The sequence below is a fragment of the Lolium rigidum genome, chromosome 3 (genome assembly GCF_022539505.1).
Source record: "Lolium rigidum isolate FL_2022 chromosome 3, APGP_CSIRO_Lrig_0.1, whole genome shotgun sequence".
NCBI lineage: Eukaryota > Viridiplantae > Streptophyta > Magnoliopsida > Poales > Poaceae > Lolium > Lolium rigidum.
This window is the reverse complement of record NC_061510.1, coordinates 377,583,542-377,608,377: the sequence shown is the minus strand read 5'-3', so window position 1 is coordinate 377,608,377 and position 24,836 is coordinate 377,583,542. Positions and strand designations below refer to the sequence as shown.

The 24,836-nt window shown below is 47.0% G+C and overlaps 2 protein-coding genes across 4 annotated transcripts; both read left to right on the top strand.

Annotated features, from left to right (window-relative positions):
• The first annotated feature begins 10,634 nt into the window (after positions 1–10,634).
• On the top strand, positions 10,635–11,451 carry LOC124700604. 2 transcript variants are annotated; one of them, XM_047232695.1, is made up of 2 exons: positions 10,635–10,859; positions 10,982–11,451. In XM_047232695.1, the coding sequence occupies exons 1-2, from the start codon at positions 10,778–10,780 to the stop codon at positions 11,182–11,184; spliced, it is 285 nt and encodes a 94-aa protein (XP_047088651.1). In that variant the 5' UTR covers positions 10,635–10,777; the 3' UTR covers positions 11,185–11,451. The 2 variants fall into 2 exon arrangements, with proteins under 2 accessions (XP_047088651.1, XP_047088650.1); XM_047232694.1 differs by having other exon boundaries at positions 10,635–10,926; positions 10,959–11,451.
• An 11,275-nt stretch (positions 11,452–22,726) lies between these two features.
• Positions 22,727–23,530, top strand: LOC124700603. 2 transcript variants are annotated; one of them, XR_007001792.1, is made up of 3 exons: positions 22,727–22,973; positions 23,103–23,380; positions 23,430–23,530. XR_007001792.1 is itself a non-coding variant. In XM_047232693.1 (2 exons), the coding sequence occupies exons 1-2, from the start codon at positions 22,892–22,894 to the stop codon at positions 23,306–23,308; spliced, it is 288 nt and encodes a 95-aa protein (XP_047088649.1). In that variant the 5' UTR covers positions 22,727–22,891; the 3' UTR covers positions 23,309–23,524. The 2 variants fall into 2 exon arrangements, 1 of the variants encoding a protein (XP_047088649.1); XM_047232693.1 differs by having other exon boundaries at positions 23,103–23,524.
• The last annotated feature ends 1,306 nt before the right edge of the window (positions 23,531–24,836 follow it).

Genomic DNA, 24,836 nt, shown 5'->3' with positions numbered 1-24,836 from the left:
GGGAATCTCCCAGATCACGGCCGGCCCCGGTCCCTCCGAGCGACGGCCCACAAAGCCTTCGGCAGGCACGTCCGATGCTGATGCAAGGGCGTGCCACCTGACCTATACCGGTCGGGAAGGTGTTGGATGATGCCTCGCTTAGTTTCCTCGCATGGCATACACGTAAACGTTAAATACGAGCCTCGATCGGCTCTCGAGTTGTCCCGTGAATCGGCTCAAAGAGCCGATCCACCCATGATGCGTACGAGGTGTACGATCGGATGGTGGTCCTGCTTGATCAAGATAAAGCTAAAGCGACCTACTACGATTTGGGGTTTTCACCGCATAATCGGAACATCCTACTCGTGATCGAGCCTGGCGGCCACGCACGGTGATCGTAAACCGACCCTAGACAAGGCCTAAAAACCAACACGGAGTTGATCCTCGGAACATCCTGTCTAGGGCTAGCAAACTACACCCTACGCGCCACTGGATCCTTCGACCCGTTTGTAAGGCCTAACGATGCAGATATTAAACTAATCCTTGAAGAACAAGGAGCAATCATAACGGATCGGATCTACTAAACAATGATCAAGCGGGGTGCCGCCCTTACACCCAAGATAGGTGTAAGGGCGGCTAGATGCCTAAGGGTTGCACGACGATAGCATATGATATGATGAACAATGCTAACCCTAAAACATCTATGATAACTACGTTGCTCGCCATAAAAAAGGCTTCAGTACGAGCAACGCATGAACGACGAATAAACGTGTGCTGCCTAGATCGCAAGATGCGATCTAGGCAGCATGGTGCTTACCCGGAAGAAACCCTCGAGACGGGGAGTTGGCGATGCGCCTAGATTGGTTTGTGGTGAACGTGATTGTTGTTTATTTCATAAACCCTAGATACATATTTATAGTCCGGGGTACTTTCTAATGTGGGAATAATCCCAACCGGGCACGAGCCCAAACTCCTTCTAACCGACACGTATCCTACTATGTTACAGATACACGGGCAAACTAGCCCAAACTTGGTATACAAGACCGATTCATGTATTCCTTCTATGTATATTCTTCAAGCCCATCTCCAATCGCGGCCCACCTCTGATCCGGTCAAATTCTGGTGATAACACATGCCCCCCTGGTTTTGGAAATGACATTTCCAAAATCATTATGCTTTTCCTTCGTCGGGTCATGTCGTGGCAGAGCAGAAACCGCCGCAGTATCCTTCAACTCTTCGACTGATGACTTTGAGACCTGGTGGATAACATGGAAGAACCTTTCCTTCACGAGGGTCCTTAAATTCCTCTCACCAGCTCCGGTGATCCTCCTCTGCAAAAACTCACCATCCTTGAAGAAGGTTGCGACGCAGGACCAGCCGATGATACTCCAATCAGCTTTTAGAAACAGAGCATCTACCAGATCAGCTGCCCCCCGAGTCTCAGTCAAGGCGAAACAGAGACGAGGACACGCAATTCAGACAAATGGACCTGGGCTCGATCATATCTGAGAAAGCTACCATGCAGAGCCAGCCAGAGCCGATCACCCCTCTTGCGTTGAAAGCCGATACTGCAGATGGTCACCGGCGGCTTTAGAAACCAAAACTCCTCTGACAAAGAGTTGGAGGTCCTCATGTCTTGAACACGCAACTGGTAGATCCTGTGTCGTTGTGCTAGAGTCGATGGCTATGCATCGGCTTTGTTCCTCATGAGAATTTTTTTTTACGGGCCGATTTTTTCTATCGGCCCCCAATATTTCACTGCACATGTATCGCACATGTTCATCTGACTAGGTGCCCCCCGAGCCGATTCTGCCAGGTAACTGCTGATATCGGCTCTGTGGTTAGCCAAGGCACTAACATGTGAACGTCGGCTCTGTTAGGAACAATGTGGATTTCTCCCAGCGCATCAGCCGACGCAAACCCACTGCCCATTAGATTGACGTTGAACCCAGGCAGAATGAATGGTGAAGATAATTTTGGCCGATTGCTGGAATCGGCCTCCATGTTGCTTGCTCGATGAAGGTTGTGCAATGTTCCTCCATAGATCCTTGGGGCCGATCACATGGATCGGCATCGCCATGTTTGTCCATAGATGTTGCTCTTGTTACACGGTCGGGCCGGTGGATAAAACCAGCCTAACCCCGTCCTTTGTCACGTCGATGCGCTCGCGAGTCGTCCAAATTGATGCCTCGAGAGTGGCTCTTGGCCTGATGTCTCCCAAACGTTCATGCCAGCCGTTGAAATCTCGGCTGAATCATCTGCGTGGACGACTTCTACTTCATCTCCATCCCACTCGTATTAGGCATTGGTGCATCGTGGATGGAATGCAACAGTTGGCGTGGATCCAATCTCTCCCTAGTAGGACAGCATAGGAGCTCTTACTGTCGACAATAAAGAACGTCGTAGGGACGGTTTTCCTTCCTACGGTCAGATCCACATTCAGAACACCTTGTGCGTCAGATGCTTGGCCGTTGAAATCGCTCAGTGTCACATTGGTCTTGATCAGATCCGAGCTAGAGCGTCCCAACCGACGTAGCATGGAGTATGGCATAATGTTAACTGCCGCTCCGGTGTCCACCAACATCTTGTTGACAGGCTGCCCATTGATGTAACCCCACAAGTACAGGGCCTTCAGATGCCTGTAGCTTCTCTCTCGCATGACATGTATGTGCATTGTTATGCCCTCTCTATTTGTCAATTGCCCGACTGTAATTTGTTCACCCAACATGCTTTTATCTTATGAGAGAGACACCTCTAGTGAACTGTGGACCCCGGTCCATTTTTTAATACTGAAATACAAATCTGCTGCAATACTTGTTTTACTGTTTTCTTGCAAACAATCATCTTCCACACAATACGGTTAATCCCTTGTTACAGCAAGCCGGTGAGATTGACAACCTCACTGTTTCGTTGGGGCAAAGTACTTTGGTTGTGTTGTGCAGGTTCCACGTTGGCGCCGGAATCTCTGGTGTTGCGCCGCACTACATCCCGCCGCCATCAACCTTCAACGTGCTTCTTGAATCCTACTGGTTCGATTAAACCTTGGTTTCTAACTGAGGGAAACTTGCCGCTGTGCGCATCACGCCTTCCTCTTGGCGTTCCCAACGGACGTGTCAATTACACGCATCAATCATTTGCGTGGACGACTTCTACTTCATCTCCATCCCACTGTATTAGGCATTGGTGCATCGTGGATGGAATGCAACAGTTGGCGTGGATCCAATCTCTCCCTAGTAGGACAGCATAGGTGCTCTTGCCGTCGACAATAAAGAACGTCGTAGGGACGGTTTTCCTTCCTACGGTCAGATCCACGTTCGTAACACCTTGTGCGTCGGATGCTTGGCCGTTGAAATCGCTCGGCGTCACATTGGTCTTGATCGGATCCGAGCTACGGCGTCCCAACCGACGTAGCATGGAGTATGGCATAATGTTGATCGCCGCTCCGGTGTCCACCAACATCTTGTTGACAAGGCTGCCCGTTGATGTAACCTCGCAAGTACAGGGCCTTCGGATGCCCGTAGCTTCTTTCTCGTGGCTTCTCAAAGATGACCGGCCGTGGGCCGTAGTCAAGTTGTGCCACAGTGCTTCGTCTAATCCTCGGAGCACTAAACTCCATTGGAAGGATGAACACCATGTTTGTGCCAGCCGATGTCTCATCATCGGCTTTCTTTTGTCCGGGGCGCCACTCTTTCCTCTGTGGCCGACCTTCTTCGTCCAGGGTTCGCTGAATTTTAGCGGCCAGATCAGGCCGCGCCTTCCTCAACGTGTGCAGGTATAACCTCTCAGCTTCCTCCAACCCACGTAGTCGCTGAACCCTTCGCTTTTGGGAACGGATGAGCCCATCAGGGCACCACCTTGGCCGATGATACTTGTCTTCTTCTTCATCATCGTCCTCTAGTTCCTCGAGATCTTCCACCCGAGCGGACTCAGCATGCTTGTTCCGAGGCGGGAGAGGCCCTAGACGTTTGAACACGGACACGTTAGCCGTATCCTTCTTCTTTTGTTTACATTCTCGGCGCTTGCCGATTGTAGGCAATCGGCTCATTCCTGAATCCCAGCAGTGTCTGAAGAAGGGGCAGTCCCAGTGCCTATCCACGTCGTCTTGCTCTCTCGACTTTTCCTTGGCGTGGCGCTCATATCGCTCCTCGTCGCGATCATGCCGACGGTGTCTCCTGGCATCCCTAGCCAGACGATCTCTTTCATCATCGTCGTTGTATCGCCGGCGTTGGTCGTATTGACCCACATACTTGTTGAGGAGGTGATCAGCGAGAGGTCGCTGATATCTTACGTTCCTCACTTCTCCCTCTGTGATGTAGCGCTTGCCATCGTGACGAAGCCGATCGCTTGGAGCGGCTTCCTCTGTGTCCTTGCTATGAGAGCAGCTGCCCTCATCTCCGTCCTTACCAGAGTGGTGCCCAGGTCCTACCATGTTGATATTGCACGAGAATCCTGGCTGGCACCCTCCATGGTAAGTGCACTCCACCATGTTAACGGCGGGGAAGGGGTGTGTGTCGACCTTCATGGCGTACCGGCTGAAAATTAGCCGCCCTTGTTCTATCGCCATTTGGACCTGCTGACGCCACACCCTGCAGTCGTTGGTGGCGTGGGTGAACGTGTTATGCCACTTGCAGTATGGATTTCCGTTCAGCTCCTGCACCGTGGGGATCTTGTGGCCTTCGGGTAACTTTAGCTGCTTCTCCTTGAGTAAGAGGTCGAAAATCTGCTCAGCTTTGGTCACGTCGAAGTCAAACCCTTTTGGAGGACCTTGTGGCTTCACCCATTTACAGGACACGGGGCTTGCCCCCCCGAGTCCATTCAGCCACTGCTACCTCTTGATCTCCCGCAGCACCTTCATCTTCATCTGCCTCAACCAGGACCACCACACGCTTGAATTTATCCTGGTAAACATCTGGGTGGCGCTGTTCATATGCTGTCAGCTTCTGCACCATGTGCACCAGTGAAGGGTAGTCTGCTTGGGAGGCCACGTCCTTGATCGATGATGAGAGACCCACCACCGCCAACTCGACTGCTTCTTTTTCACTCACATGAACCGAATAGCATCGGTTCCTAACGGTCCCGAAGCGCTGGACGTATTCTCGCCACCGTTTCCCGCGCTTCGTCGTACTTGTGCTAGATCGGCAATGCCGGCCTCGGAAGCCTCTCGAGTGATACCGTATGTGGAACTGCTCTTCCAACCGCTTCCAAGTCCGGATTGAGTCCGGTGGCAACGATGTGTACCACCCGAAAGCCGATCCCGTGAGGGACTGTGCGAAGAACCTCACGCGCAGCTCGTCCGATGCTGAGATCGTGCCCAGCTGTGCCAAATATCGGCTCACATGCTCGATGGAGCTGGAACCATCTGATCCATTAAACTTGGTGAAATCAGGGAGCCGATATTTGGGTGGTAGCGGGATGAACTCGTACTCGTTGGGGTACGGCCTGGAATAGCCGATTGTCCTCCTTTTCGGCATCATGCCGAACTGGTCTTTCAGAATTGTACAAATTTGATCCGCGGTGATGGCTGCAGGCGTCGACTCGAAGATTCGCCGGGGTGGCATACTTAGCCAGCCATGCTTGATTTTCCAGCTCCGAGCCAACCGCAGGAGCTGAGCTCGGAGGTTTGTCGGAGCGGCATACTTAGCTAGCCACGTCCGCTTCTCAAGATCCGTTCCCGACGTTCCTCCCGCTCGTTCCGAAGTCCCTACGGTTGCAGCCTGGTTCGAGAGCGCCCAGTTACTGCAGTCCGGCACGTATGCGCACGTGTATCCGTGAGGGATCTCCTTGGGCGCCTCATGCAAGAATTGGTAGTCACTAGGGTCACCACCGATCTTGTAGACGACGTATGCCGATGAACTCGGCACTTCTGGTGCTGCCAATGCGAACGGCAGCGGTGGACGGGACTGGAGTGGCATCTCTCCTTGGTGAGTCCCCAGAGCTGGTCCTGACGGAGAGTATTGATGGCTCATGATTTCCTGGATCACGCGCAGAGCGACACGCTCCAAAGTGTTCACCAGGCTCTCAGAATGTCGGTGCAGCGAATGAGCCACCATGAAGTTAATCTCCTGACGCGGAGACCTGGTGCGTTCTTCTGACGGGGTGGACAGGTCCACTCCATCGAGCGCCTTCAGGTGAGAACCCTTTCCACCTGATGCCATGTGAGCGGGTTCTGTGAAAAGAGCCGATGAGGTCGGCTTCGAGGACCACTTTGATCTCGTCATGCTTCTTCTTGAGCTCCTCGGTCAGGTCCTCGTACTTGACTGGAGTGCCTTCCGCCATCTCAGATGTAGATGGCGATGCGGTTGGCGTCGACGATCGTCCCACCGACCGTGCCAGAATGTGTTGCGGTCAGAAACCCACCGGCGGGCAGCGACGGGCAACACCGTAGAGCCGGGAATCTCCCAGGACTGCGGCTGGCCCTGGTCCCTCCGAGCGACGGCCCGCAAAGCCTTCGGCACGCACGTCCGATGCTGATGCAAGGGCGTGCCACCCGACCTATACCTGGTCAGGAAGGTGTTGGATGATGCCTCGCTTAGTTTCCTCGCATGGCATACACGTAAACATTAAATACGAGCCTCGATCGGCTCTCAGGTTATCCTCGTGAATCGGCTCAAGGAGCCGATCCACCCATGATGCGTACGAGGTGTACGATCAGATGGTGGTCCTGCTTGATCAAAACAAAGCTAAAACGACCTACTACGATTTAGGGTTTTCACCGCATAATCGGAACATCCTACTCGTGATTGAGCCTCGCGGCCACGCACGGTGATCGTAAACCGACCCTAGACAAGGCCTAAAAACCAACACGAAGTTGATCCTCGGAACATCCTGTCTAGGGCTAGCAAACTACACCCTACGCGCCACTGGATCCTTCAACCCGTTTGTAAGGCCTAACGATGCAGATATTAAACTAATCCTTGAAGAACAAGGAGCAATCATAACGGATCGGATCTACTAAATAAAGATCAAGCGGGGTGCCGCCCTTACACCCAAGATAGGTGTAAGGGCGGCTAGATGCCTAAGGGTTGCACGACGATAGCATATGATACGAAGAACAATGCTAACCCTAAAACATCTATGATAACTACGTTGCTCGCCATCAAAAAGGCTTCGGTACGAGCAACACATGAATGACGAATAAACGTGTAGCTGCCTAGATCGCAAGATGCGATCTAGGCAGCATGGTGCTTACCCGGAAGAAACCCTCGAGACGGGGGAGTTGGCGATGCGCCGAGATTGGTTTGTGGTGAACGTGATTGTTGTTTATTTCATAAACCCTAGATACAAATTTATAATCCGTGGACTTTCTAATTCAGGCGTGCACCTAACCGTGCACGGGTTAAACTCTAACTTCTAAACGACACGTATCCTACTATGTTACAGATACACGGGCAAACTAGCCCAAACTTGGTATAGAAGGCCGATTCATGTATTTCTTCCATGTATATTCTTCAAGCCCATCTTCAATCGCGGCCCACCTCTGATCCGGTCAAATTCTGGTGATAACATCTATATGATATGAAAATATGTTTTATGGTGATTCGATGCAATATATTTTATATTGTAGATGATAATATTGTTGCATAAATACTTAGTGAAAGTTAACTAAGTTTGACTTTTGGATAAACAGACAAAGTGAAGTAATTGTTAACAGAGGAAATACCTCCAAATTTTCATTTGTATCCTAGAGCCGAATTCTACCATCTACTTACAGAAGTTCATGACTGGTCTATTGAAGTCAGTCAAGAACATCATGGCATCTAATAATTTTATTCTCTCTACTTTAAAACTTAATATATAGACTAATACTACCTACAAGTGTGAAGTTGCCCTGCAACAACATTGATCTAAAATGCTATTATTGGAGTCTACGTATATTCAAAATAACAATACAAATAGTATAATAAAAACTAACTGAAGAAGTATCTATATATTGACTATACGACTTACAATGTATATTGGCAGGTAGTTTGATTTTAAAATATGTACATATAGATTTCCTGATATTTGAATTCGTGGAAACAATTTTTGTAATAAATCTCTGAATATATTCATATTAAAACTCATGAATCTTAATATATCCATGTGTTCCTAACGAAATAGCTAGCCAGTGCAGGTGCACGGGTTAATGACTAGTATAATATAATTGAATTTTGCTTCCACATAAATAGTACTGTCCATTATATTTCTGTGTTCGCCAGTGATTACTATAAGCGATGCTATTTCAACAACATGTGTTGCTCATCACTATATTATCAAGTTATTACTAAACCCACTGTACCTTGTTAGGCACATTTGACCACGAAAGAAAAATGATCATGCCAGATGTTCATTTTTTACTCCAGAAGTTTTTGCATATTTATTACATAACTATAGACTTCACACTTCTATTAAGATACTTTGGAATCTCTACCAATATATTATTTAATGATATAAAAATATAGAAGACTAATCAGAACCAATATACATGTACTCTATATAATTCATTAATCGTAAAAAATCAAGAAGTGTGCATTTTTCCTTTTTCACATTTAAGGTGGTTATGTATCTTGTTAAGGTCAATATGAAACAAAGTTTTTTTTTTCATACTTTGATACAATATTAGTGATATAAATTACAACTATATAAATGAAACAAATTGAAATAAAGTATTTTATGGTTAACAATGATAACTAGGTAGTACACAACATATATTTGTTAAGATCACAATATGATAACAAACTATAAATAAATATAAAAGTTTAGCATAATTATATTTTATTTAGCTCGCCTCGGGTCACCGCCATACTGGATTGAAAGACGCGGTAGACACTGCTGGAGTATCAGACAAAGATAATATTATAAATCATTATTGTGTACATCACAATCAATCGGGCAACAACTGACATACGTACATTCATACTTGCGCACCGCATATGCTAGCTACGCAACGCCATAATGCATATGAGTTCGTGTGGGAAACACGTATTTTGGGCAGTGGTGTGATGAGCGACAGTGCAAGGAAAAATTAAAGACGTTGAAGAGAAACAACATACAAGAACTGTGTTAGAGTTACTAATCACATCCCTTCCCGGTTTAAGTCAGTCTACCACGAAAAATATTAGAAAAAATCTGCCGTCTTCTACCTTGAAGCCATCGTTTCTCCTTAACATTTGAAGGGTACAACGTCCACTAATTAAACCAATTTCACTCTAGTAGGTCACATGTGTATACCCAATGAACAATTATTCTCTTTATTCTTTGTCGTTAATCATCAACTCACATTAGGGGCACTAGATGCACTTTCATATTTTCACCCTCTTTTCACAAGTGCAAGAAGGTTAGAGCATGAAACAATCTGCAAGTGATTGTTCATACAATCAAAGGAGTGAGCATGTTTTAACTTTTATTGTAGAGGGAAAAAATCGGATCACCACAAGGGGGTAGTTAAATAGAACTTAGAAGTTAATCGTGCTTAGGTTGGAGGATGGGTGACCTAGCCGGAGGTTCTCATTTCAATATTATTTGAGATAGGTTTGTAATGTTTCTAGTTATTCAAAAAAAATCAAATATGTAGTTTTTTCCAGATTATTTGATTTTTCCTGATTTTATATTTTATTCTTTTGAAAATTCTGTGAAGCATATGGTGTATATGCGTCACAGGAATTTGATAATTCTATGGCTCATGTAGATATACGCCACCGAAATAAAATTTAGTGGCGTAACGTGCACCATAGATTTGCTAGCAGTGGTGGTTGAAACGTGAGTCGGCGATGAGCAAGTAGACCACTAAACCAGAGGCACTCCCACACTGTGGCATCTCTCTAGTCTCTAGTGGCCTCCGGTGGTTTCCTCTAGTGGAGTCAGTGGTGTGCGATTTTTTGGAAGAAAAGTCTTTCCCTGGTGGAAGCTCTAGCTTTCGATCACCAGTTGAACACTTCAGGTTTGTCCCGAAGATGAGATAGTTGTACCTTCTGATTTCTGCTTTGGAAGATCATGATCGGAGTATCTAATTCATCGGTTTGGCCGTGGCCTAGGAGCGATGATTGAAGAGCGCCTAATTCTTAATTACTCCTAGGCCTACGAGTATCGTTCCAGTGCCAACTATTTTCGGTGGATTTTTCAGTAGGACACTTCATCATGTTAGAAGTGCACATTTTCCACTAGTCATGCAATATCTCTCCCCAATGCAGAACCACCTGTGTTCCTATTCAACCTCTAATCGAATCGTTTACTCGGCTTAATCAGCACACACCGACAAGTAACATGATCGCACGCATGTGAGTACACGATGCGATGCATACACCGTGGTCTCTCTCACCTCCGGTTCTCAAAACAGAAAAGGCGAAACTGAAATCAAACTTTGACTTCTGTGTTCTCACGCCTGCCCGGGCCGTCTGATCCGAGCACGCGGCAGCTTCGCATGCGGCGCCAGGATCCCGAGGGAAGCCGCGCGGAAGCTGCGAACACGGAACACCTGTGGTACAATGTGCCGCGGACCGCGGCCACCTCACGGCCTGTCCCCGTCGGGGGCGTCAAAATTTGGTGGCGACGCTGCGCCAAAAATGCTCCCGATCACACGCGCATATCCCCTTGTCCTCTACTCCCGTGCCGCTGGCTCGACCCAGCTATAAAAGCTCCTTGCTGCGGCGAAACTGGCCACAACTCGACCGGCGGCAAGCAAGAAACAGCTGCTCTAGTACTTCCATCCCTGGCTCTGATTGCTTCTCGGCAGCGCGTGATAGGACAAGCAGACTGATAGTCTGAAATAGAGTACAAGAGAGGGACGAGAGAGTAGAAAGAGATCGATCAAGAACTCGAGATGTGCATGGACAAGTCGGCCGTGCCGGCGAAGAAGATCTGGCTCGCCATGGCCTCCCGCCTCGGCCTCCGCCCAACAGCTGGTAAGTTCAACTCTTCTGTTTTACATCATCGATCGACGATCGATCGTCCTCTTGATTTCCTGCCGACGGCGGCCATATCTTCGGCGATTAGTTTCTGATGGATCGGTTCGCTTGCGCTGCAGGGCTAAGGAACCTGAGGAAGGAGGTGAGGACGTGCGAGTACCGCGACGTGCACGTCATGTGGGAGATGCTCAGGGACATGGGCTCCCCGGCGCCCCTGGAGGAGAAGGAGGCAGCAGCCGCCGCTGCCGTCATGGCCGCCGCCGGCGCCAGGAAGAAGAAGGCGGCGTGGAGGCGGTTCGCCTACTACTGCTGCGCGTTCTGATGTCGAGGAACTGACAAACTCGTAAACTGGACATCGTTAGAGTTAAAGCACAGAGCCAGAGAGGCCATGTGAGCATTGGCCCTCTCGCAGAGTGTGCAAATAGGCGGACGCAAGTGCATAGGTGGATCCTGATGTTCCATTGGAGATCATCGACATGCGCAAACATAGGATCCAGATGATGAGGACGCGAATCCAGATAATGGGCAACCGAGACAGGCAGCATACATCAAAGCAATCAAATTCTTCTTACCCGAAACGGGACGCTCATGACTATCTAGAATCACTGCGTTGTGCTTCTCAATGTTTGAGAGAGCTCTTATTGAATCCATTCTACCGATGCTTAGAGCATCTCCAGTCGCGTCCCCAAACCGTCCCCCAAAACTATTTGGGGCGCGCAGGATAAAAAAAAAAAACCGTTCCAGCCGCGTCCCCAAACCCGAATTTTGTCCGGCGCCCCGAGCCCGTCCCCGTCTCATAGGGGACGCACCGGGCACGCCGGACACAACGAAAAGCGATGCGAAGCGGCGTGGGCCCAACGCGTCAGCGGGGGAAAATTTGTCTCCCACTCCCGCCAAATCTCGCCCCTCCCGCCACATCGCGTCTATCCCGCAGCGCATTTTTGGCCTTCCAACACATATCCTGCTGCCGATTCATTTCTCCTATCCCGCCGATTTGTTTCTCACTCCCGCCGTCCACCCGCCGCCCATTCCATGGCGTCGCCGACAGCCCCCAAAAAGATGGCCAAGAAAGCGGCCAAGAAGCCGCCGGGCAATGGGACGAAAGGGGCGAAAGCGCCGTTCGCGAAGCCGCGGAAGGTGTCGGCTCCGAAGAAGAAGCCGGAAGGATGGACCGATGATCAATGGCAGCAAGATTGTCTGCGCCGGAAGATCGCGACGTCAGAGCGGAAAGGTCGGAGGGCGGCGGAGCAGGAGAAGAAGGCTCTGGCGGCGCGCCAGCACCAGCACATAATGGCCGGGTGTATCGCCGCCACCAACGCGAGCTCATGGAGTACGTCCGGGCCGGTGTATGTTCCGGGAGTGATCTCTCTGTCGACATCCGCCTTCTACAACGACGGCCCCTCCGCCACTCCCAGGTGTGTGACGCCTAACTTGTCGCCCCACTACCAGGATGCGCTGCCGCATGGCGGCTTCAACCCCAACAACCTCTACTCCCCGGCGTACAAGCAAGCGTCTCAGCGCGAGCCAGGACCCGGTCCGGACGGCGCCCCGTTCGCTGGCCGCAGGGGGCCGCTCGAATTCGACGGCGCCGGTGCTGAGGAGGAGGAGGACGAGCGTGAGGACGAGGAGGAGGAGGAAGAGGAGGGGTGGAGGACGAGGACGAGGACGAGGACGAAGAGGGCGGCGAGGAAGAGGACGAAGAGGGTGCCGGTGATGATGATCTCGTGGAGGTAGACGCGACGGCGTGAGGACTAGGAAGAAGAAGAAGGCGTCGGGCACACGAGGCCCCAAGTGGACGGTTTTGGAGGATCTATGTCTGTGCGAGTCGTGGGCGCAGGTGAGCCATGACTCCATCATCGGCGCCAACCAAAAATACGGGAAGTATTGAGCGAGGATCAAGGCCGAGTTCGATGAGCGCAAGCTCATTAACAGCGACTACAACAAAGTGACAATGAAGAGGAGCCAAAAGGCAATGTCGACGCGATGGGCCATCATCCAGGCGTCGGTGAACTCCTTCCATGGGTACCATCACGACTTAGAGACCAGAGGCGACAGCGGCGCCGACGTCTCCCAACTGGTACGACTCTTTCTTACATAGTCTGTAGCGCCTACATTGTGTTTGATGAAATGATTCAGCTTTCTTTGGTTAGTTTGATAGGGCCATGGAGGTTTACCGGAGGAACTCGGATGGGCATAAGTCGTTCGTGCTGACGCATTGCTATAGCAAGCTTAAAACGAACCACAAATGGCAGTTGACGCTCCTGTCGTTGTCCAAGGGGAAGGACGCTATTGATTTGGACGCGCCGCTGGCAACGTCGGCAGGGCGTCCTACTGGCAACAAGGCTGCCAAGGCCGCCTTGGCCGACGCTGCGTCGTCTGACAAGACGCAGGCGTCGATCACGAAATGCCTCGCCGACGTCTCCTCGACCTTCCTCTCCCGCGACAAAAAGGCCGACGAAAGGTGGGCGGAGCTGCTCAAGAGACAAGAGAAGAAGTTGGAGCTCAAGAAAAGCAGAGACGACATGTCCCTGCTGAGAGCGTCGACAGAGGAAATATCGCCCCGGACGCGGGTGGCGCACAACTTCTTCAAAGCCAGATCTTCGACGACATCGAAGCCAAAATGGCGGCGGCCGAGGCTGCGGCCGCGCGCAGGCAGCAGCAGCGGCAGCAACCGCGGAGCAAGAGCCGGTAGACGTGTCTTCTACTGCTACACCTGCGTCGGCCTCTGCCTCTGCATCGGCGACGGAGCAGACGGAGCATGCACAACACCGGTTGATCGTGATCGACGGGCCTACGTCGACTCAGGATACGTCGCCGTCGGCCAACCTCTTCTTCTAATTTAGCATGCACCACCGGTCTGTAATATGATCGCGCGCCCAGTACTTTGATCGCCGCTACTCTGATCACGACGATTCGGCGGGAACGATCTCTTTTAAATGCGAACTATTTGAATTTCTGACTGGGGGCGGAGTTTGGGGGACGCGGCTGGGGTGCGACGTCCCCCAAACGCGGCACGAACAAAACACGTCCCCCAAACGCTCGATCCGGCGCTCTTTGGGAGATGGTTTGGGGGACGCGACTGGAGATGCTCTTAGTATGCTTATAGCCTCACATTTCATGAAAAATGAAACTGTAGGAAAAAAACATACTTCTACTTTCTTCCGATCAATCTTGGTGTTGTTCATCAATTAAAGCATCATCCGGTTTCCCAAGCAAGTCCAGTAGAATTTGCACCGAAAATTATCATCTCCACACTACACCTTAATTGCCCCCCATAATGCCAAGTTTTATACCTGTAATTAAGATCGGATTGGTACCAAGCACGTACATCTACCATATGCCAATACCACATTAATGTGACAACGTGTATTCTCTGCAGCATATACAAACCAGAGTTGTGTTTGACAGTTCAGAGGATTAAGGGACTCTCCAGAAGATCGCCAAACAATTGGTGATCAACTGATCTCATCTACTGAAATAGCATTACTTTTTATACATGAGAACAATGGAAAACATACACACATACTAAGCTAGAAAAAAGTGCTTTCATCAAGCTACTAAGCAACAAGACATAACATATTCGCGAGGAGTCTTCATATTATTCTTCAACAAACCTCATCTCACGACAATCAAGCAAACATGTCTACCAAATCTTTTATCATCCAATACATCAACAATGACTTGTAACTGGTTCTTCTATTTCATGGATTACGATGTCGCCATCTAGCACTAGTAGAAAAAGAGGCTTCCGTCCACCCCCATTAGTCCCGAAAATATTCGAACCGCGACTAAAGAGGGCTTTAGTCGCGGTTCGGGAGGGGACCCGCGACTAATGCTCCATCCGCGACGAAAGGGTACCCCTTTAGTCGCGGTTGGTAACACCAACCGGGACTAAAGGGCTATGGAGGGATGCGGCCGGCGGAAAAACCTTTAGTCGCGGTTGGGGCCGCGACTAAAAGGTACCCCTTTAGTCGCGGTTGGTGTCCCCAACCGCGACTAAAGGTTTTTCCGAGTTTTTTTACTCCCACGCACCCTGCACCCCCCCCGATGGATCGCCTTCTTTTGGTTTGTAAAATACAAAAGAAAATGATAGAAAATTCAAAAAAAAATAGTTTTCAGATTCTTGTATGTTATGCAACCTACTATTCGGAGAAATTAAGAAATTCGAATTTCCACTTTTTTTGCAAAAAAAGTTAAAAAAATGGTAAAACCGCAATAACTTTTGCATACGACGTCGGAAAAAAACGTATAATATATCAAAAAAAATCCTGGGAAAAAGTTACATCCGAATTCACCCGGGTTTACCCGGTTAGCCAATTTTTAGATTCTCAAAATTCCAAATGGAAATACAAAAGCAGTAAGATTTTAGTTTTTTCTATAAATTATGGATTTTATATTTTTTTAATTTTTTAAAACCTAAAATTAATAATTTCATTCTGCATAAAGATTACTATCATTTTTACCCAATTTTTAGATTTTCAAATTTTTAGATTTTAGGTTTGGCAAAAAAAATATTTAATTAATTAATAAAATTAAAAATAATACAAATTAAAAAGTTAATATTTATTTATTTATTCAATATTATTATTACATCATTACTTTTGTTTATTAAAAGAATTATTTGAAATTCAAACAATAAAGAAATGTGACATCGATCAACATGTTAATAGGATTAATAAGATACTACTATCACATACATGCGCGCGAAGCACCTGGATGCGGAACGGAATGGAACTCGAAAGTTAAGCGTGCTAGAGGTGGAGTAGTGAGAGGATGGGTGACCGAGCGGGAAGTTTGACCACGAGTAAGTAATTTGACTAGAGATAAGTGTAGTTAGAGATAGAGACTAAGCTATGCAAATAAGAGAAATTCTGAAAAAAAAAGAAAAAAAAACGGAGTGAAAAAAAATTAGAAATCCAAATGAATTAAAAAAATTTAACGAAATAGCCTTTAGTCGCGGTTGGGGACACCAACCGCGACTAAAGGTCCTTCGCCCAGGCGCACGCTAGCCGCCCACGTGGACGGGCCTTTAGTCGCGGTTCGTAAGCAACCGCGACTAAAGGGGGGCCTTTAGTCGCGCTTAATTGGTCGCGGTTGCGCAACCACGACTAATGGCAGTTACGAACCGCGACTAAAGGCCATTTTTCTACCAGTGTAGATAGGCGTACATACATAGATTGAACGATTCACTGGCCATGATTTCTCTGGCATGTTGTATAAAATCCATATTCCTGCTCTCACTACTCCCTCTTTTTCAATGAATAAAGCACACATTCTTTTTGAAAACAATATACGTTGGATTCATATTGCAAACAATTTCGAGTGATGCTATTTTTATGTCAAGCAATTCTCATATATTTGGACCAATTCTTGGTCAAATACATATCTTAGAAAATATGAACACCTTCTTAAACTTGTGAAAAAAAAGTGGTATGCAAAATACACCAATGAACACGGTGACATGCAAAGATTAAATCAGAGCCATTCATTGCCCAGAGATTGGTTTTATATTGATGAGCATGTCTTCTACAATCTGTTTTCATTCATACCGGAATTCAAAAAAAATAAGGGTCAGATGGTCGGCCATGAGGTTTGAAAAAATAGCTCCTTTAATGTGGTAGTGCACCAACTTTAGTATAACCCCTGAGTACTACTGAGTGAATAATTAATATCAACTCAAATTTTGCGTTCAAACAATTTAAAATATTTTAACATGGATTTTTATGTTTCGTAAAGATACTTTGCAAACTACCATCATCATAATTAGTAGAACGTAGCTCTGTGGTTACAATTTTTTTTCAATACACGCATGGTGTTAGTAGTTCAAAAAGTTCATCGACAAAACAAAGTTAACAATTCTTATTTGTTTAAGGGTACCATGAATTTAAAATATTGTCATCATTTCAGAGACCAGAGAATTTTATATAATAAGAATCATTTAGATATTACCATTAATTTTCTCATTTCCAAAAAAAGGAAACAACCTAGACCGCTAGAAGCTAGCTAGTACACTCCTCTCAATGTTACACTATGCAAATGATGTTAGTTTGTTCTGCAAACCTGTGCATATATCTTAGAAGGATGGACAACATCCATATTTCTGAAATAGTGGAGTCCAACTATAGGTGTTCAATGTACTAAGATTATTGTGTAATTAGCCACCGTATGCAAGACCTACACATCTTCATCAAGCATACCTTAGAATTAACTTATTCCTCAAAAGTTGTACGTTTTGTATCTTATAACCGCACAATATTCTAAAGCTCAAATGTATGTAAGTATGAAGTTATCTTGAGTCAGAAAATCACATATGTTCTGGTATGAAATTGTGCAAACATGCACCTAGTCGGCAATGCTCTATAAGAGTACGAACCATACACGACTCACACTTCTATATCTTCTTTTTTCTAAATATCTATGTAATATATTTGATTCTACTATTTAAATGAAGCCACTCCTAGAAATCAACATGATAATGGTTTTATATGTATTTTATAAAGTATTAACTAATCATTGCTCCTCCGTACAAAGATATTAAAATTTAACAGTAAGAATTTTTGTTCTTATGTTTTTACATTACAATATGCAACACATAAAACAAACTACATCTTATTTTGTTTACAAAAAATATCTAACATCCTACTTAGAAGATACAAAGTATGGGCGCTGAGAACTTTAATGAAATATTAAATGCAGATTAACTAATAATGCCTATTTAAATTTAATATGCACATTAGATTAAGATTCATAGAAATTGCCAATGTATAATCTAAATATGAAGAAGCGAACATATAAGAACAATATATGGGCATGATGGTTCTAACATTTTATATATAAAAAGGAGGGTTCTAGGGTGCATGAATGTTTATCATTAATTCGGTTTTGTCAATTGGATGTGCATTACACTTCTACCATTCCAGTGCCGACATGAGTAGATTGTCCCTTAAATATCTATGTAGAAGCTTTTAGAGTGTTTACCGGGTGGGAAAGTTCCCTACAAGTTCAAATCTGTCTGCTCATCTGCCTAGACCCATTTGTGAAGATGTTAAACGTCCTATTCTGTTATACATTTCCAAATTTAGTTTCTGCTTTATTAACTCCTTACTTTCGGTAGTTACAAGAAATGAACCACATATACTAAAAAATGTGCACTATAAAATCATTCTTACAGTATCTGAAGGCTGTAACATGTCAGATTATGTAAAGAGGAGAGCTTCCGTGTACACGGAAGACAGAAGCAGCCGTCTAGTGTAATTTTTTTTTGTATATATACACAAATCGCATATATATATTTGCACGCATACAAAACTCTACTCAAAATATATTTGAATTTTGTAAATAATTAACTTATAACCCAACTCAACAACAATGAATTAATATGTACTTTTGGATGATAATGTCAACTATTCAGATATCTTACAGCGAATAGCCTAAATAGGAGTGCTTCCATGTATCCCCTCCCCAAACTTTCAAAGGACAGTATGGTCTTTTGCCTAATTACTAATTATCCTTAGTTAATTAGGCTATCTCACCTGCGACACCACCACCGTGTAAGCTCACCGTTTCCAATCTCATCACCGTCGGCTGCTCCCTCTGCGGCCAAGTCTCCGCCTCTATCCCCTCCCTCCCGCTCCTCCGCCGTCTCAAGCTCTCCAAAAACAAACTCTCTGACCTCTTCCCCTCTCCGTCAACGAGTATGCAGTAGCTCGACTTTTTCATCAATGAACTCGGCGGTGAGATACCACCATAGCTGAAGGACATGGGAAGCATGCAATAGCTCGACCTCTGCGTCAACGAGCTTCGTGGCGAGATACAAATAGTTTGTCCAAGCATAGTAATTTGAAGCTGCTCAACCTGTTCAGGGACCACCTCCGCGGCGCGATCCTAGGGTTCGTGATGCAACTACTAGAACAACCTCACGGGCGCCCTACACGTGGGAGGACCACCTCGCCGGTCCGTGCCACGGGAGCTCTATGTGGGACGCAAGCTCGAGATGCTCGTGCTCATGGACAACGGCTTCTTTGGGCCCATTCCATCGCTAGCTTCCATCCCATGAAGGTGATATGAAATTAGGCTATCATCATATACGATTGGGTATATGGACTTGGATCTGATTTAGGCGGGCCAGCCTAATTAATCAGAATAATTACTAATTAGGCAAAAGACCATGCTGTCATTTAGAAATTTGTGTTGGGGGTACACGGAAGCACACCTCATAGCCTAAATATCTTACATCGAATATCTTTAAAAAGCAAAGAATGTGCGTGCGTGTGTGTGTGTGTGTGTGTGTGTGTGTGTGTGTGTGTGTGTGTGTGTGTGTGTGTGTGTGTGTGTGTGTGTGTGTGTGTTATAGAATGTATTGTATGTGTATACGTTCTGCTGAAGACATGACCAACTAAATACAAATTAGGTTTCAAGCTGACTATAAGAAGTAAGAACTAATGCTTGATTTCTATATCTAAACTCTATAATTCTAGTCATGGATAATCATTTTGATCAGATTCAGTAATGCCAAATCATAGATAAATATTTTCCTTAAAATATCTACTTTATTATGGCAGTCTTGCCAAACCTTCTACATGTACAACACATCATGGGAGGCAACTGCAAAAAATACTTTCGGTTATCTGAGAACCATAATCGCTTCTACCCCTTACAACGTCTTCGTTGTTTAAAGTAATTGAATTATGTACATTTGAAAAACTGCAAATACTACTTTTGGTTATCTTAGAAGTACCTGGGGTTGAAGCCGCCGTGGGGATCGATGTCGGGATACTTGGGCGTCGACGAGAACCTCGTTAGGGGTGTCCCATGCCCTTGGCCATAGTGAGACCCCAGGGTTGGCCGGTGAGTTGTTTGCCGGTGATGAGACGCTGCTTTGGCACCCCCATAGGCACGCGTGAGGCGACGAAAAAATCCCCTCCAAGATCTTGTCCATGGCCGTCTTGGCCTTGTTCTCCTTCGAATGGGCCATCCTCCACCAACCACTACGCGTTGGTGAGCCTGTCGGACGCTTCTTCAACAACCTCGTCTTTTTGGTGTTGTGGCACGTCTTGATCGGTGCAGCGAGGGACGACAAATTTATTCGGCGGCATCTCGGTGAGGAGGCAAGGCGGTGATGAGCGGGAAGGAAAAGTGGCGGGACTGATGGCGGCTCGGCGGTAAATGAGAGACATAGAGGGGAAACATGAGGAAAAAGGAATTTTAGGAGGGAATGTTTCCCCACTCTCGCCAACAGGGCTAGCCCTCCTGCTTTTCAGCTCCATCTACCCCCCCCCCCTCCCCCGCCCCCGTCGTCCTCGGGTTGGGTGCGGCCTGGGAGCGTCGGATGGAAAAAATGCCCCGTGTCGGTTGAAATCAGGCTTTGAGGGGGGTGGGGGGCAGGGGTAGTGGCTGGGCGTTTTTTTTTTTTTGGTCTGGTACACCGCCAACGCCATTTTGGAGTGCTTTAAAGGGGCCAAGTGGAGGTGCTCTTAAGCAGCTACTTGTATTTTCCTACTGACCTAATTCATGCAGACAAACCCCAAGGAGTAGAGAGCCATGCGCATGCAAGCGTGTTCACGGTCCAGATGGTACTTCCGATTTTCGAATCTTCCAGCATGGTCTCAGATCAAACTGTTAAGTTATACTCCCTCTATTTATATAAGGGTGTGTAGAATTTATCTGAATTCAGATATATCTATACACTGAAGATTATTTAGATATATCTAAATTTAATCAAACTTACGGTATCTTTTGTGAATAAAGGTAGTACCTGCAACCCTCGCCCGCGCGGTGCTAGTGGTTACCAGTGGCGTCGCGTGCAACTCGTTGCCAAAATGGGAAATGCAGCTAAGCGCATGCACAATCTGTGCTTGGCCAGCGGCCAGCTCCCGTCCAGAGATGGTAGTATGAGCTTCTGGAATCAGACAAACAACTTTTTTCAAGATTTCAGGATATTAATTGTCTGCCCGATTCAAATGATTTTAAAAGCACGGGAATAGGAAAAATGCAGAAATAGTATTTCATGACATGTAATACAGGAATTGGCTGCATAATTCGTTTGGTTGCACCACAGGAAAAGGCAGGAGATTTCTATAGAGAGATTGAGTACATATTAGAGTTTTCATAAGCACATAACAAATTTTCCAAGAGATCTAACCTCTTTCTAGAAATCCTATGAAATTGTAGTATAGAAAAGCCATCCATAGGAATTTGGGGGGTTTAATCCTTTGAATCAAATGATCTCTATAGAAAGAAAAAATTCTGTGAATAAAAATCCTACACAAGTTTTGTAGAAATCCTTTGAATCAAACCAGCCCTAGTCCTTTTAACAGGACTACATGCATGTATAGGTTGTAGCCAGTAGACAGTGTTGTATGACACAAAGCGAAGTTATCTATTCGTGAAGCAAGCACGCGGAGATGAGGAAAAAGACGGCGGGACGCTGACACCACAGGACATGCTGGCCACCCTGGCCGAGGACCCGCGGTGCATGCACGGACGACGCCAGCACCAACAGCGTCTCGATCGGCAGCGTTTTGTGTTCACATCGGCGACCGCGACGCCCGAGAGCGACCCACTCTCGATCAACGCATGCAATCGAGCGTTCAACTGGACAACTAGAGCCAAGCTGCACTCGCGAAAGAGAACCGGCGAGGTGCATGGCATCAAGAAAAGCTCTACTCTCCGTAATACGGCACTGCGGATCACACAAAGCAAATATCAGCTGGAACCGTCTATGTCAGCTAGTACAAGGCTTTTGCTGCATGTAGGAAATGCACACTTGCCATAACATACGTTTTCCATTATCTTCGGCTCCACCGCGGAATTCAGCCTCGTGCTCTTGTCGTACTACAACTGAAGTAAAAGGAAGCAAGCAGGCGTGCGTGCGTGCACCGGATCGAGGCCGGCGCGACATGTGCGAACGTGAGTCGGCGACGAGAGCAAGTAGACCACTCACCGGCAGAGGCACTCCCACACGTACTGTGGCATATCTCCAGAGGCCTCCAGTGGTTCCCCCAAGTGGAGTCAGTGATGTACGATATTTTCGGAGAGAAGTCTTTTTCTTTTCTTCATGGGAGCACTAGTTAGCTTTGGATGACCGGTTGAGCACTTTAGGCTTGTCCTGAACAGAATCGAGCTGTATCTTCTGATTGCTGGAGATCAAGATCGGAGTATCTAATTCATTGGTTCGGCCTACCAGTGAAGATTGAAGATCGCCTAATTCTCAATTATCCTAGCAGTGGCAGCTGTTTTTTTTTGTTGGTGATTTTTCAATGCGACACTTCATCACGTTTTCACGTGATTCCTGCACAGCTACCGTCACTCACTCAGTAGTTATGTCCAATGCACAGCCAACTGTCTTCCTACACAACCGCTAATCCATTGGTTTACTCGGCTTAATCAACACACACAGAGACAAGTACCATGACCGCGCGCCGTCACGCCACACCTAGAGTAAACAAAAAAAAAACTAGTACTAACAAGCACGTGAAGAAGAGATCCTACACAATACGATACGATACATGCTCCGTTTCTCGAGACCCTGGACGGACGAATGAGAAGGCCAAACCGAAATAAAATTTGGACTTTGTGTGTTTCCACCAGCTCACGGCCGTCGGATCGGAGCACGCGGCAGCTTCCCGTGCGGCGCCGCGATCTGGAGGGAACCCGCGCGGAAGCTGCGAAAACCTGTGGTACAGTGGCGCCACCTCACGACCCGTCCCGGTCGGGGCCGTCAAAACCTGATGGCGACGCCGCGCCCAAAAAGCTCCCGATCGCACGCGCATGTCCCCCCTTGTCCCATTCCCGATCGGCTCCTGTGATCCCCTGCTATAAAAGCTCGCTGCCGCGGCGGAACTGGCCACAAGCCCACAACTCGGCAGGCAGGCGGCAAGCAAGCAACAGCTGCTTTAGTAGCTTCTTCCATCACTGGTTTTGATTGCTGCTCGGCGGCGCGTGACAAGACTAGCAGAGGAGAGAGTGATAGTTTCAGAAAGAGGAGCTTTTCTTGAAGAGGGTGGAAGGAGATCGATCAAGAACTCGAGATGTGCATGGACAAGTCCGCCGTGCCGGCGAAGAAGATCTGGCTCGCAATCGCCGCCCGCCTCGGCCTCCGCCCAACAGCCGGTAAGTTCAGCTCTTCTGTTTTACATCATCGATCGTCCTCTTGAATTTCTTGCCAATGGCGGCAATATATTCCGCCTAATTCGAAGCTATTGGATTTGTTTCTGATCGATCGGTTCGCTTGCGCTGCAGGGCTGCGGAACCTGAGGAAGGAGGTGAGGACGTGCGAGTACCGCGACGTGCACGTCATGTGGGAGATGCTCAGGGAGATGGGCTCCCCGGCGATGCCCCTGGAGGAGAAGGAGGCCGCCGCCGCCGCGGCCGTCGCGGCGGCCGCCGCCGCCAGGAAGAAGAAGACGGCCTGGAGGCGGTTCGTATACTACTGCTGCGCGTTCTGATCATCTGATGTCGATGAACGCGGAAACTGGGCATCGTCAGAGTTAGAGCAGAGGCCATGTGTAATTAGAAACAGCATTGGCCCTCTCACAGAGTGTGCAAATAGGCAGATGCGCAAATAAGTGCATAGGTGGATCCTGATGTTCCACTGGAGATCATCGCCATATGCGCGAACATAGGATCCGGATGATGAGGGTGTGAATTCAGAAAATGGGCAATCGAGAGATCGAGACGGGAGCAAGCCTTCCGGTACCGATCGGCAGCTCCCTCGCTCAATATGAGTACATTGAACGAAAAGGGCGTCTTGCCGAGCCAGTTGTTCTCGCTCAATGTTGAGCGAGCTCTTTTTCTTAGTACATGAATCCATTCAATTCGACTGATGTGTATAATGAAAAACCGTAGAACAAACGTAAGTAGTTTCTCACTTTCCCCAACAAATCATGTACAATTTTCATCAACTAAAACATTAGTCGGTTTACCAATCAATTCATTCAGAAACACTGCTCAAAAAAACCATCTCAACGCTACACCTTGACTAGCTCCCAAAATGGCAAGTTTACGCATGTAGTAAGATCACAGATTGGTACCAACTACAATCTACGGAGCATGTGTGAATATCATGTTAATGTGACAATGTGTATTCTGCAGCATGTGCAAAACAAAATTGGGTTTGACAGTTCACAAGATTATGTGACTCTTCGGAAGATCGCTATACGTTGGTGATCAATTGACCTCAGCAAGAGAGTCACATCAAGGCCAAGGCTCAAGTCAAGCCAAGCTAACTCCATTTCAAGGTCACAAAACAAAATCCCCAAGGGATATGTTAGATCAGAAGATGTTGGAACTTCCTTCTCTCCACCCAAGATGTCCACTGGTGACAACCACATCTTAATCATCTCAAACCAAGCAGACATGGACAAGAGAATCAATATCTTTCAACAAGCTATACAAGATATGCAAAGTTATTACAAGGAAATTGCAAGAGAGCATTTATAAGTTCAACTTAGCCAAAGAAAAAAGGGCTTAGACTAAAGGAAAAAACTTTTCAAACTTGCTGCGGAAGCCAATGAGATAGAAACAAAATCTCTGGTGAATCATGCGCCAACTAAATCTCAAGTGATGATTCCTCATCAAGCTATTGGGGAAGGTGCTACGCAATTTATTTACCATGCACGATATAAGACTGGTCATAAGAGCAATTCCAATAGTGTAGCCAGCTGCTAGCTATAAGCCAAGTGCCATGTCATCTATAGCTAACTTAGAGCCAACATATACAATAGTGAGCTATAAAAGTGTAGTACTTTTACAATACATGGCCCACCTTTTAGTCTCACATAGTGCCTAGGGGCACGTGCTAGAGCTGGCTACAAGATAAGAGCCCACTCCTCTTCTCTCTCCTAATCTCTCTCTTCCAACTAAGCAAATTTATAATATTTTATCTCTTATAGCCAGCTGACTGTACCTTATTGTACTTGCTCTAATGCATAGCATTATATGCTAGTATCATGCATATGATACTTGTCTATGATA